Source organism: Manacus candei, unplaced genomic scaffold (assembly GCF_025592945.1).
Source record: "Manacus candei isolate 608988 ecotype Guabito, Panama unplaced genomic scaffold, ASM2559294v1 h1tg000028l, whole genome shotgun sequence".
NCBI classification, from domain to species: Eukaryota; Metazoa; Chordata; class Aves; order Passeriformes; family Pipridae; genus Manacus; species Manacus candei.
This window is the reverse complement of record NW_026138076.1, coordinates 39,424,665-39,438,915: the sequence shown is the minus strand read 5'-3', so window position 1 is coordinate 39,438,915 and position 14,251 is coordinate 39,424,665. Positions and strand designations below refer to the sequence as shown.

Sequence of the window (14,251 nt, the reverse complement as noted above, 5' to 3'; positions counted from 1 at the left end):
GTCTTCCTAAGAAGCACTCACTGGTATCTAAAAATCAGTGGCTTTTATGGTGTGCTGAGTAGGGTACCCCAAATGCCATCTTGCCGTGTAGAAAACTACACTTTCCATTTTACCTGTTACACAGGATATCATGCCTTTATAGAAGCTCGTGCATATATATATAAAAATAAATATATAATGGCATGCAATTCTGAGAAGTCAAGGTCTTAGAGCAGTCTCAGACTTCTTTATAAAACTTTCATACTTATGGCTATTGGAAAGAACAAATTCTCTGTTTTGTATTTATGTCAGAAACTCAAAGGAGCTGTGGTATCTAAAACACCAAGAAAAATCAGTTATTTATTTAATGATCTACAGTTTAGCCATATTACTTCTTAAAGATGTCTAGTCACAAAGGTCTGGGTAACTTCTTATAAAATGAACTCTGAAGGAGTCATTCTTGACCTTTGGTGATGTAAAGCAATTGGTTTAAATGATAAATATTTGAGATCTCAGCCTTTTCTACAGACAGTTGAATGACAGGCTCTAGTACTTTGGTAAAAACTCTTTCTTTTTGCCTGCCTGTCTTTTTCTCTGGACAGTTCTTCAGATTTCACATACTTCTCCTTTCTGGGCAATACAAAGTTAAAAATAGATTTACTACTCTGGTAAACAAGTCTGTGAACAGCATAAAGTAATCTTCACTCTGCCGTTCATCATTTCTGTAATAATGCAGATACTTCTACAAGAGCTTTAATGTTTCCCTTCAGAGGCTTTTCAGGGAACTGTAAATCAAAATTAAACTTTAACTTTGAGGAGGTGTTACTTGGTAGGAATCTATTATTTGCAACTCTTCAACAAAGCTCTGAATATATCTAACCTGTCTGATTTTCAACAGCCTTAAAATGATTTCTGAACCTGGTGAGTTCACTGAGTCTCTTACTGACATTTGTGTTTTGGGGTTGGTTAGTTGGTTTGGTGTGGTTTTGTCTTTGGGGTTCCCTGTTCTTCCCCCCCCTTTTTTTTCCCTCCCTCCTCTGATGAGATAAAAGTCAAATTTGGCCTCTGTATCATCCTCCATGGCAGACCATCTCTGATTTTGTGGATGCATTTGGGTCTTGGCCTTCTCCAGCTTATCCTTATCTTGCTTCCTGTGGCCCAGGGCTGCCACCTCCCAGTTCACAGTGGTACAAATGATGTGGAAGAGCATGTCCTCAGCACTTGAGCAGTATCCATCTGGGGACACAACTAAACCCTACTGAAGCCCATTCTGATGACACACCTAAAAAAGCTCTGCTGGTAACAGGAAAATTATTCCATCTTTGCATTATATTAAAAAAGGTAGGAATTTAAGCTAGTGTTTTAAATGGAAACAATAACAAAGTATAATTTTAAATGAGCTTATGATTTAATATGAAATCTGAAAATTATAAACAGATTCTTTTTCCTTAATGTTCTTAGGCTAAACCCTTGATAATCATTTATCTAACTGCCTCTATGATTATACCTACTATGGTGGTTTATAAAAGTTTTTATCTGAGATTAAAAAAAATTAACCTTATTAATGGCTACAGTAAAAAGCTACAGTAGAGTAATTTGAAATGGGGCAAATTTTTTTATTACTCAGATCCTACTTGCTTCACCACATTAATTTGTGCTGCATTAAATTTGAGACATCAAGGTTGTTCAGCAGTGCCAAAGTCAAAGCTTCTCTGATTTGTTTTTGGTTTGGTGTTTGTTTTTGTTTGTTTGTTTGTTTGTTTTTTGGTTTGGTTTGGTTTGGGTTGGGGTTTTTTTGAGATAGTGAAGGGCCTATTATAGCAACAGTAACTTTGAGTTGGGTAAGAAATAAATGACATGTTTACCTTACTAAAGATGCCAGTGAAATTTGTGGTGTATGGATTTGTAAGAAGGACTGGTCCCTATGGCTCAGAACCTAATGCTTCCTTTGTGGAGAATACAAATGTCTCAATGTTATGGACCACGATCTGAAAGCCACATATTTTAAGTAAAGTCACTGCTAGGCTGGAGGGCAAGTTTAGCATAAGGGTTGGTTATAGATCTTATGCACTGGTGCAGAGCTTTAAGCACTGACACTTGCCCTGTCTGTCCACTGTTTTCTTACACTTGAAAACTAATTCACATAAAGGAAGCCTATGAATTTAAAGAACATTTGTATCCAAGTATCTTCTCATGTGTGGCTTTCATTACAAATTAGATGATCCACTGCAAAGGAAAAGGTACTTGGGAATAGCTTTTTTCTTGTGATGAGGCCTAAATATTAATGAACTTGCATTCAACCTTTCCCTTGGAGAACATGTTCTATTTGTCTGTTGTTCTTAACTTGTTGCTTCTGCTTTAATTAAATTCATTAGTGACATTTAGCTCAGGCTGGGACTGTGCTTCTGACCTCTAATTTGAAGATAGGTTGTCATGTATTTTTGAAAAGCACTCTAAATTCAGCGTCCCTTCCTTCTAAAAATCCTTTGCTTTCTTTCTCTGACCTTAGCTAACCTTTTCTGAGCTGATTCAACTCTACCAGTCCAGCAGAAACTGCTCCCTCCCCACCTCCTCTCCCTGCTGGTTTAGTTTCTTGGTGAATTATTGAGTTGCCCAGTCTTGAGAAAGAGTCCAGCAAGCACCAGAACTGGATGCACAACCAGCAGCTGAAACATTGGCTTGTTTTGGGGAGGAAGCAGGATCCACTCTCCCTTCAACAACACTATCCTGATAGGCTGACTTACCCTAGACCACTGTCTGTTGAGCAGCATGGAGGGTGACCCTTGGTGATGCCTTGTTCCAGTGTAAGTTTTAGCTTCAGAGCTACTCACCTCTCTCTAAGTGGGAAATTTGTGAAGATGAGTCCTTGTCAAAGGAAATGTTTGTTGCAGTTCTCAGTTTCCCATCACTCACTAATGAGACAGCAGCCCGTGAGTCCCAGAAGATGGGAATGGAGGATCACAAAGAAAGCACAGTACTGCTGTTGCACTGCTTTCTCTCGCAGGCCTGATTTGAGTCTCTCTGGGTTAGTCTGCCTTTACATGTTCTCAGCTACTTCCTACTGCTCCATTCATGGCTACAGTCTGGATTCTGGGGTTTTGTTCTTTTATCACTTCTTTTTCTTTCCTCATAGGGCATTGCTATGACCAACTTCACTTGTGAACACTCATCCTTAGGTGCAAATGCATCCACTTCACTGTTCTTTCCTCTTTCTGGTGATCATTCACCAGTCCTCTTTGCCTATTTTCTGTGAATTTCTTTTCTCTTTATCCCTCTAGGAAGAGCTACTCTAACATTAAGAGAGTCTAAGAGAATCTAATGCTTCTTACTGATGAGGAAAGCTTCTCCATATTTTAAGCTAGGGTTTGGGAGAGTGAGAGTAGAGAAGAAGGATATTTACCTGCTGAACATGGCAAGGAGATGAGGAATATCAGTGGCATGAAGTGTGAATAGTAGAAGTACCCCAGGATGTAGCTGTCTGGTGCTTAATCCTCTGGCTGCTGTCCCTGGGCTTTCTGGGCATCCAAAGTGTGGTTGTGCATCATCCTTTTGAGATCTGACCTCTAGGGTGTCTAGAAATGAGAAAGGAGATCTGCCATGGAAGTAAAAGGTACTTCCCATGAGGCTGGTGTGTGTGGGCAGAGTATTGCTTCAGAGATGTGGAGTTTGGGACTTGCCTAGGCTTCTTTTTGGTGCTCCTGTTTGTATCCTTGGCTGTGTCACCTTAGAAAATTCACTGCCTGTGTGTGAGTTTTAGCAGTCCCTATAGAAAACTCCTTCTATGTTTACTGCAACCTTCTCCTGTGTATCCTTTTAATTGTGGAGGAGGGCATCAGATATAAACGTGCAGATGAATATCTATTGTATTTTCACTCATACAGCCTAGGAGCAAATACCTAGCAGGGGCCACTTGAATGTTATAATGGAGGTAGATTAAGCAATTTATGGATAGTTAATCTCAATTTCCACATAAAATGCGCAGGGAAGGGTGTGAGGATTTTGTGGTTTTTTTAGCTTTTCTTTAGTTGCTATGACTGGGGTGTTGCACAGTCTTGTGTTTGTCTCCTGTCTTTTTTTTTTTTGTATACACCATCCCACCATATAAGAAATTGCTCTTGCAGTTTGTGAAGTCTGTTCATAGCTGGCTCTTTGCTGGGTAAGGGAATCACTACATCTGGTGATGGTGCCCAAAGGAAAGTTACAAATTGGTTTTGATATCTTCTATAAAGTAAGAAAGGCCAGGATAGTCTAGGAGGATGTGGGTGTTTGCTTGACGGGGGGAATCTCAGGAAGAAGCCAGATTCTTCACTTTCTGAGGATATATCTAGTTCTCATCTTCCTTTTTGTAGGAGGTTAGAGTGCTTAATGGAGGAGATAAGATAATTTTCCCATTTTTATAGATGAGACAGCAATCAACTGAGGCACAGAGGTGAGAGATAGGAGTGGAGACCAGGACTGTCCAGCTTCAGCATGGCACTGCTGATGGCTTCAGCTGTTTGGCCACGCTGGCTGCACTCAGCCTTCATTTCTTCCCCAGGGGAGCTGGATATGGATGTTGCAAGCATTTGCTGCAATGTCTTGGCACCAGCCATTGTCTGTAGGATGGACCTTTAACCCCGCTGCAGGCTGAGAGTAGAAGAAAGGCTTTTCTACCCTATCCCTCTAGAAAAGACAGAGGTCTTTGCTCTTTTATTTGTTGTCAGTATCTGTAGAGAAAGTGGGGGAAAGAGAATGGTATTTCCATATTAATCATAAGATTTCAGAGAACTTTGGACTAAACATTTTTTAAACTTGTCAGAACTAGATTGACATTTGTGAGCAATGAAGATAATGGGGAATGGGAGTATTGTACATTGGAGAAATGTTTTTTGTCACTGTCTTTAACCTGAGCTTTTGTTTACTACTAATATTATTCTTGAGATCAGAGACCAGGTATAATTTGGATTAAGGAAGAGGAGGAACGGAGAAGAAATACTGAGCAATGTTTACATACTGTAAATATGCACTGAGGAGACTTTATATCTTAATAGAGAAAAGTAGGGCCCTGACTTAGAAAATCACTTAAGTGTGTGCTTTTTGTCTGGGAGTGACAGTCCTACAAAGCCTCTTGACTCATTGACTGAAAGGGGTTTCTGCTCCTACCTACCCCTGAGTGGACTAGAGAATAAGGGGAGGGTTGATTTTTTTTTTTTTTTTTTTTAATTATTATTACTTTCTGATTTTTTTAACACCCGCAGAGTCAAGGTGAACGGTGGGAATATTAAGTCCTGCAAAATTACAAACAGAGAAGCATTCCTCCAAATTAGTAGGAAACCTCTTCCCTCGGCATGCTATGTTTGTGCCTGGGAACAGGAAGTCAGGTATTTAGCTGGGCAGACCAAATCATATACAGAGCTTGTGAAAATAATTATCTCTGCATTTCCAGCTTTTGTTTCACTGCCCTTAAATATGCACTGAAATTTCAGTCTGAAAATTCTGAACCAGAACATGATTTTGCTGGGGAAATTGCGTATAAAACCTAATTAAAAGCATCAACCCACACTTCTCTTTTAAAAGTACATCTACTACCATCATGCCTCTAAATGTAACAGAGCTCAACGAGTCTCTAGCAGCCAAGAAGACACATAATTTAAAGACTATTTTGGCATTTGATTAAGCACACAGTGATAACTACAAGCCCATGCCCTGCAGGCATGACAAGAGGCAATTATGTTCTGAGGTCAAAAGCGAGGGGGAGAAAAAGCACAAGATTTTGATGACTTACTTAATTTTCCAGCTCCTGAAATTAGCAGAGACAAAGAAGTTCTAAATCGCCCAGATAAAATCCTGTCATTATCTGTTGCCTTTTCACCCTCTGCTCTCACTTTGCTCTGCAGAAGCTCAGGAGGATTATTTTCCACCAAATGGCTGCACTTATAAAACTCAAGTTGGCACACATTTAAATGTTAAAGAATTTGAAAAACACTCTTTTTAAGTTCTGTATTTAGATGGCTGTCTGCACATAGGATCCTGGAAAAAGACACCTGTTTTCCAAAGTAGTGAGCAGCCATCGGCTCCTCTTGACTTCAAGCCAACAATTAGGTCACTTATTTAGGAGATTAAATAAGAAGCTCAGTGAGAGACTGCAAAGATAGGGAGCTGCTCAAAGAAGAGAGAAGTGTATTAATGAATTAATACAATCGTGCTGTGTATTTCACAGATGGGCTTTGATGTATCTTGTTTCATGGCAAAAAGCAAAACATCACTGCTCCTTATAGGAAAACCAGTAAAAATGATTAAGTAAGATTATCATATAGGGACACAACATCAAGAAATGTGTTTACAAGAAGATAAACAGCCAGGCTCTAATCTCACTTTGGAGTATTTGCTGCAGATATCAGGGTAGAAGAAAAAGCCATCCAGAGCGAGTGATTTGGTGGACAATGTCAGGATGGAAAACACGTGCCTATTGCTTTAGTAGAAAGCATGATAGGAGATCATGTTGTATTACACTATTCAGCTACTTCTACAGTTTTTCCAGGGTGTCAAATTGCTCTTATGCTTTATATCCAGAAAATAAATTTAAATGTTGACTCTGATACCATAGGGAGGTGTCTGTAAGTGAAAGCTGTCCTTCTAATGGCAAGCAGGCAAGTGATAAAGAGAGAAGCAAAAAGGTGAATTCCAGGAAACTGAAAACCAAATCTGGAAATGTTTTCACCTGTCCAGAGATTCTTTAGCAGAAACATGAGCTATTACTTTGGGGAAGGGGCGTTCAGTTTTGGTTTGGATTTTTTAGGGTTGGGGGGTACTTTAAACTGACATACATGCAATTTTAGTAGATCAGTGCTGGAGAGTCTCTTGTACAGGAGACATGCCCAAGATGCAAGAAGTGTGCTCTCAGTGTACCATAGAAACATGTTTAACAGCTTTGTCATTTGCTGGTAGCAGTTCCTAACATCTTATTTCCAACAAAATGGAAGCATTAAAGTTAGCTACATATGTACAGTATTGCTTTTTGACAAATACACCAGGTTTGTATGAGTGTATTCTCAGGCAGTTAATTATTGTGATTTTAAGTAGGGTTTTCCTCAGCCATCATGTGTTTAATGTCTTTCTTTGATGATATAGAATAGTTACTGAAAAAAAAAAAAAACCAACATAGGAATTAAGAGCAAAAATATATTTTCTGAATTGTGTGGGTCAGAAGTTTGAGTTTTGTATTCTGTAGTGGGAACTGTAAAAAGTAAAGTAGTATTGGCAACTGTCTTTGCCCTTTGTATAGCATACATTAACTGTCCAGAGAAAAGGATCCAAATTGACCCCGGGCTGGGCCAAACCATAGCTCCCCACAGTTAATATTGCCTGTAAATCTCATTTTGTCATTTCTTTGACAGTTAATAGGAGTCATCCAAGCACATGGCAGGAGGAGGGAGGGCCCTTGGCCTCAGTGTTCTGCCAAAAGCTGCTAGAAACCTTCTGCCTCCCATGTCACCAATCTGCTCAGATTTAGTACAGAACAGGCTTGAAAAGAGAGCTCACCATAGCTCTTTTCCAAAATGAGAAGCCTGGCATCAGAAGTTTTTTGGTCAGCACTGGCCTGTTGCCATAGCGTATCACAGAGCAGAGCCTGCTGCAGGCTTCTGTGGACAGATCCCTGTAAGTGGACTTAATACCTCTTGATATTGTTTGTAGGGCTGGCTAAAATTGCTGGACTCTGCTGACTCTGTCTTTCTGGCTGGCTTATCTCTTTGATCAAATGTTGTCTCTTAACTTTGTCCCATCCTTCCTCCACTTACCTTGATGTTGATTAGTGACATAAAGACAAGGGTAAGAATGAAGTATTGCATCTTAGAGGTTTGAGGTATTGCATCTCAGAGGTTCATGCTTGTCCTCATTTCCCTCCTTTTATAACAGGAGAAGTTGGTTGCAGTAAGAATTTACTGCATTACACAAGTGTATGGTGCAATATGAGCCCAGGGTAAAACTATTTCTCCAATGTCAGGGAAACCAGGGCATCTTACGTGATGCAAACCCTAAAACTATGCCAATTGTAGAAGCTATTATTCAAGAATAAGCTCATGTCTGTCTTGGGAGTTTGGCAATTAGTCCTTAACTGTGGTGCATCAGTAAGGATCTGATATTTGACTAATCCCTGTAAATTTACAGAAATGGGAATGTTTATCTGTCCAGTAATACGTAAATGAGACAACTGACAAGAATAGAAGGCTTTGTGGAAATTAATATGTTGGATTGCTGCCGCCAGACAGATAGAACAGCCTTGATATGGTTAAGGGATGTTCCGAGAAACATCAATATGCTCCTGTTTTCCATAAGCAAACTTGGCATGCATGTACCACATGGAAGTTTTCTGGGAGAAGACAGCAGAACACTGGATGGCATTTTTGGTTTTGGGGGGAGGGTATTTTGGTGTATTTGTAATGGAGCCCAGGGAAAGTGAGTTGCTGAAAGATTTTTTGGTGTCAGATGGGCCATGGATCTGCTAGAGGGTTAAAGCTTCACTGATTGCTGTGTGACCATCACACAGATACAGGCTTGATTTGTATGTTGAGTTTTGTGGTTGGAGGTAGTACGATGTGTAGCTAGGAGGGCACATCATCCCTGCAGCTGGAAGCCTTTTTGCTGTGGGTGAGTTTTCATTCTTGTGGAATAAGTAAGGAAAAGAGTTGACTTTTGTTTCAGTTTGCGGCTGGTGTGCTGGGCTGGGAAGCAATTGTTTGGTTCCCAGCTTCACCATGGATTTCCCATGAGATCTTCTGGAAGCCTCATAACCCTTCTGCTACTGAGATAAGAAAGACTACTTCATATGGATATTTGGGGATTAATATATTCACTTTCATCAAGCTGTTTAAGATCTTTGGATCAAAGATGCTGTAAAGATGAGAAATACAATTGCTTGTTGTCTAGTGAGTTTATTTACTAATACTTTTAGGGCTTTGTTTTCAAGGCATCTCAAAGTGTGTTTCTTTTTTCTTTTGCAAACTGTAGCCTGGATTTCTTTTAAAACAGGTAAGATTTCTGAGAGCTCTCTAATTTTACAAGTATTTGCCAAGTATTTGACCATCTAGGCAAATCCAACACAAAACTAAGACTGAACTTAAATCACGCAGTGTCCCATAAATTGTCCTTTCCATGGAAAATATCACTGCAGGGCCCAAACTTTGGGAAGATTGCCAGAACCCACAGGCCATCCCCCGGCATGCTGCAGGCTACAACAAAAGCCATCAGCCTCTCATTTTCTAAGGACCAAGAAAAGGACCAGGAGCAATACAGATGTTATTACATCTGCTGTAGGACAGGTGCAGTCTTACTGAGCAGGTGGGATCCTGGTGGTTGGATTGCTCATTGTCATAAAATTTCCTTTGCCTGATCAAGTACAACACAGGGCTGTAATTTTATATATCGAAACCAACTAGCGTTTCACCTGGTAAGTAGAAGTAATAACAGTGCCATAGTTGCTATTTACCTCTTTCAATAGGCGATTTCTAAAGCCCTATATAAAAGGGATCTCTTCAGGGTTTTTTTGAGATGAGAAAATCAAGTCACTGAGTGGAGAAGTAATTTCTCTGGAGAGGCAGCAAGCCAGCGATCGGACCCCGTTTCTACAGACTGTATCTCAGTGGTACAGAAACTATCTCAGTGCAGCACATGGATAAAACCTGCTGCTAAACGTCATTCCACTTTTAATCTTAGCCTCAGCATGGAAAGTAAATGTTGACTGTGTTCCTGTGTTAATCCTTGCAGCTTTCAGCCGAGCCCCGGTCCCCATGGCTGTGGTCCGAAGGGAGCTGTCCTGTGAGAGTTACCCCATCGAGCTGCGCTGCCCGGGAACAGATGTTATCATGATCGAAAGTGCCAACTACGGGAGGACTGACGATAAAATCTGTGACTCTGATCCTGCTCAGATGGAGAATATCCGCTGTTATCTGCCAGATGCCTATAAGATTATGACTCAAAGGTATAGTATTTAATATTCTTTGTTTGCTGATTGTTGGTTTTTTAATCCGGAATGTACACACCAGTTTGTGTGTGTGTGTTTGCATGAGAAAATGCAGGTACTTTGTATGTATGTGCACAGAATTACAGCTATCGTTGCTAAACTGTGGGTTTAACGGAGTTGGTTTAGCATCATGCAATATAAATGACATTTGCTGTATGTACTACTGATCAGTCAACTTGATTCTCCAGTTTTACCTCTGAAATACCTAAATATCAAGGCTCTTAATGAGAATAGAAGTGCAGTCTTTCTCAAATTAATATTCACTGGTTTTTGTGCTATGTTCAAACAGAAGGCCAGTAATCTCCTTCAAACAATTAACATTTTGTGTTCAGAATAACATTTACAGTTTTGAAAACACAAAGTGTCTGCTTCATTCCTTGTGTTGCCAGACTTAGTTTTAGGGAGGATCTGAATTTCCAGTCAAGGATTGGTATTCACTCTCGCAGAAGACTTGCTAAATTTCTGTATAATAACTATAGCTTTTGAGTGTGGCTGCTCCATCTGGAAATGGTAACTGAGATACAAGCCATGTAGACAGGCTCCTGTATTGCAGAGTGTCATGGTTTGGGAGCTTCAAAAATCTAATTCCCTAGTCAAAGCCCCCTCCCACATCTCAACCTTGTATAAGATGTGTTTTCCAGACAACCACATGAGACTTAGAATGGGGGAAAGGGGATATATTACAATGGCTGTACACATAAATATTATAATAAATTACACACACGATCTCAACTATCTCTACTATGATAGATCAGTATTTACAATGGATCAGATCCCTTCTCACCTCCAAATAAAAGTCCAGGAGGGAAGAAGGACAGATCCCTTCTTCAGAGCAGCAATGTCTCTAAGGCAGCAGGTCTCTCTGTCTCAATGCAGCTGCTGTAACATGACTGTTGTAGCTGGATCTCTTCTCAATACACACAAGGGGGTCTCCAAACCCCTTGGCCCGTCGTCTCCAAACGAGGGTCTTCAAGACACAAGGGGGTCTCCTGTCACCCCTCTCGGCTCTCCTTCGACTCCAAGCGAAGGTCTCACCTGTGGACTGCCAGCAGGGACAGAACTCGCTTCACCACAGGCATATCACGAAATGCAGGGGCATCTTTGTGAAAGTCCCTTCCCCAGGGGTTCACCCCTGAGTCAGAACATCTTGGGCACCATTCAATTGAAAGCCTTTGCCTCAAGAGTTCTACTAGAGCTCCTGTGCTCTGTCTCAGGCTGCTAGGCTTGTCAGCAGCAGCGAGGGGGGCCAAGGTCAACCCCCCCGCGTTCCTTCTCCGTCCCGGTCCAGCTTCAGGATGTCTTTGAGCTTCTCAGCTCCTCTCTCTCTGGTGCTGCAGCACTCCAAGACTCCTCTCCTTAATAGGAGTCCACCTCCCTCCTTTCTCGGAGGTCTCAGAGGGGTGTGGGGTTTTATTCCAATTCTTACCCCAACTTCCTCTCTCCCTGCTGCTCTCTCGGCTTTTCTGAGACAACTCGGTGTCTTCCTTACTCAGCTGCATGCTGTTTCTGCTGCTTCAGTTATCTCTTGGCTCTTAGCCACAGTCTCTGGACGCTGCTCTGTCTCTGCTCACTCACAGTGGAGAAAACCTTTTTTAGCTTTCTAGCTGCAGATACTTAGCCCAGCCTCACGCTGTTCCAAGTCCCCGCAGCACCCCCCCAGCCAGGGTCTGGGGTGCCCAGAGGCCCCAGGTGACTCCGAGCCACTTTCCTTGTGGCCTTAGAACATGGCTACCACTTCTACCACCAAACTACAACTAACCTTCTCTTCCGTTTGCTTGTGGTATGTTTATATTTCGCAGAAGCGCTCATTGGATAAAACTTCAAAACTTCCAGGGTCACCACCCCCTGGGGTTTTACCATTTTATAACTGCAGGGGGAAAACTGTTTCCCCCCCCACCACACAGAGCCAGGGCCTATCAGTTTTTTCCAACCTAGAGGTATCCTGGTTGTGGAAAGCCTGTAACTGTTGCTGAATTTTTAAGGATATTTTCTGGCACAAGTGGTGTTGTGGGAAGGATTCATAAGTTACAACTCTTGACATGTAATTGCATTCAGTAAATTTTTCCTAATACATGAATAATTATTCACCACATTTGACTGTTAATTAGCAATAGAGATGAGTATTTCAAGATATTAATAATGGTATTGACATAGGCAAAGTGTTGCTAATTGACGTCACGACAGCAGTGTTTGTGTAGTGACCTAACGGCTTAAAGCAGTGCAAGGTTTTAATGGAGTATCTCACGATTGTTTGCTGTGAGATGCTTTGCACTAAAAATGGTCTGGGGTGAGCAAAAGAAAAGAAAACTTGAGTTTCATCTGTGTTTCACATGCTAACTGCTGTTTTTGACCTCCCCGTAGAATTGCTCCATGTCAAGTATTTAGGTCTCAGAATCCTGACCTGTCTCACGTCCCTTTTGCTGAAGGTGGCTCCTATTAGACCATTTGAATTGGACCTCCTTGCATAGCTGGTTGAAGTCTTGTTTATAGATTATGCCAGCTATGTTTTCAAGAGAAGTGGAAAGGGTAACAACGTGCCATCAGCCAGTCCCCTGGATTTGGTGTGGTTTTAGTGGAATTACTGTAATTCTCATGTTCAGGTTGTTAGTGGCTTCAAGCAGAAACCCTTAATCCTCTGCATATTGGCAGAATAAAACCATGTCATCCCTTTGTGGGCCGTTACAAAGTATTAATATTTTTATATATATGTATTATTGTCCTCCAGGCACCAGCTTCCGAGCCAAATGCAGAACTCTGCAATCTTCCAGTCAGTCCCCACGCGTAGCAAGTGTGCAATAGACGTTAGCTCTTTGGTCAGGGAGGACACATTATCGTGTTGTGTGCCCAAGGCACTGGGATGAAAACTTATGTTGAGTCCTTTTCTCCAGGTATAATCAGTGCAGACTCAAATGGCTTAGCAGAGAGTTTGACAGGGAAGCACATCTCTGGAGCAAAGCATCTCTGTGTTTCCAAGTGGGCAGAAAGTAGTGTCATAGAAGCTGACCACTGAGGGGAAAACTTCTCAAGCAAATCTTTATTGGACTTAATATCTGTGGGGCCTTGCCTGCTGCCATTTATCAGTAGGGAGGCTCAGGAAAGGGTGATGGCTCTTTCCATTTAAGCCATTTGATGATCAATTTTTATGAATAAGTGTGCAATCCTTTTATTGGGTACTATTGAGTTTCTTGAAAATAAATATAACCTGGTTCTAGTTAAAAGACAAGCTAAAAAGGGGAAAAATACTCTACTTTGCATTTTTATGTTAGTCTCATTTTTTTTTAATCTCCATTAATTTAAAGAGTTGAAACAATTTAAAAATAAAACCATTAAAATGAAATATGTTCTTAAGATGCAAACCAGTCTGTCAGCTCACAGCTCCAAGTAGACTTCATAGCTGAGCCTCTGAAAAAAGTAGTTTAAAAGGAAAATTGTGACAGCCTAGTAGTTGTGGCACTAACTATGCCATTTTCTTCTGAAAGCCTCTACCTGCAAAAATTAATCAGTTTAGCAGTATTTGGGTGGGTTTGCAGATTAATGCAGGCTTTAATACAGTGAGCTTGTCTTTGCCAACACTGTGGGATGGGGAAGCAGCTGTGGGAACTGAAGATTGTCATGGCAGTGTAAACCTGCATGGTACCTGAAACTGTGTATGAAAAGAGAAACGATACGTGCAGTGCATGCTTATTACTCATTGATTAATTATTGCATTCGTAAATACACAGTCTCCTCGTAGGTTGTATAATAAGTTGCATAACAACTGGCAGTTTTTAATCAGCAACACTATACAGCCGACTCAGACACATTACAGTGTGGCTGTGGGGAGGCAGAGAGGGAAAGATGGGGGAAAAAAGTATGTATGAGACAGAGGTGGTGTTAGTTTGTGAGCTGACGCTGAAGGAGAGCAGATTTATGGTAGACATTAGTGATTGCACTCTCAGCCCACCCTTCTTCCCCCTGCAAAAAAAAAAAAAAAAAAAAACACACAAAAAAACCCAACACCCTGAGCTAGCCTGTTCTTTACTTCTGTGTGCTTATTTAAATTAATTTTTGCAGACGACTACATGAGGTTATTTTGAAAGGGAAAGGCATAAATCTTACGGTGTGTTTGTGGAGCCCCCTGAGCAGAGGGAACACAAGGAGTTCTTACTGCAAGCATTGCCCTGAAAATCTCTAAAATCTTTGGAGTATTGCTTAAAGTAAAAGACATTTAAACAGCTTGTAGGGAGCTATTTTATAGAAAATTAAATTGCTGTGGCCTATTTTGTTTTTTTT

The 14,251-nt window shown here is 41.0% G+C and overlaps 1 protein-coding gene across 15 annotated transcripts in view; it reads left to right on the top strand.

The window, feature by feature from the left end:
• The window catches only part of ADGRL3 (adhesion G protein-coupled receptor L3), a 515,791-nt gene that overhangs the window by 228,699 nt on the left and 272,841 nt on the right, over positions 1 to 14,251 (top strand). For all 15 annotated transcript variants that reach the window (XM_051790785.1, XM_051790777.1, XM_051790772.1 and 12 more), the window contains exon 4: positions 9,724 to 9,937. In XM_051790785.1, coding sequence (XP_051646745.1) covers positions 9,724 to 9,937 — 214 coding nt within the window. The remainder of the gene's footprint in view (positions 1 to 9,723; positions 9,938 to 14,251) is intronic.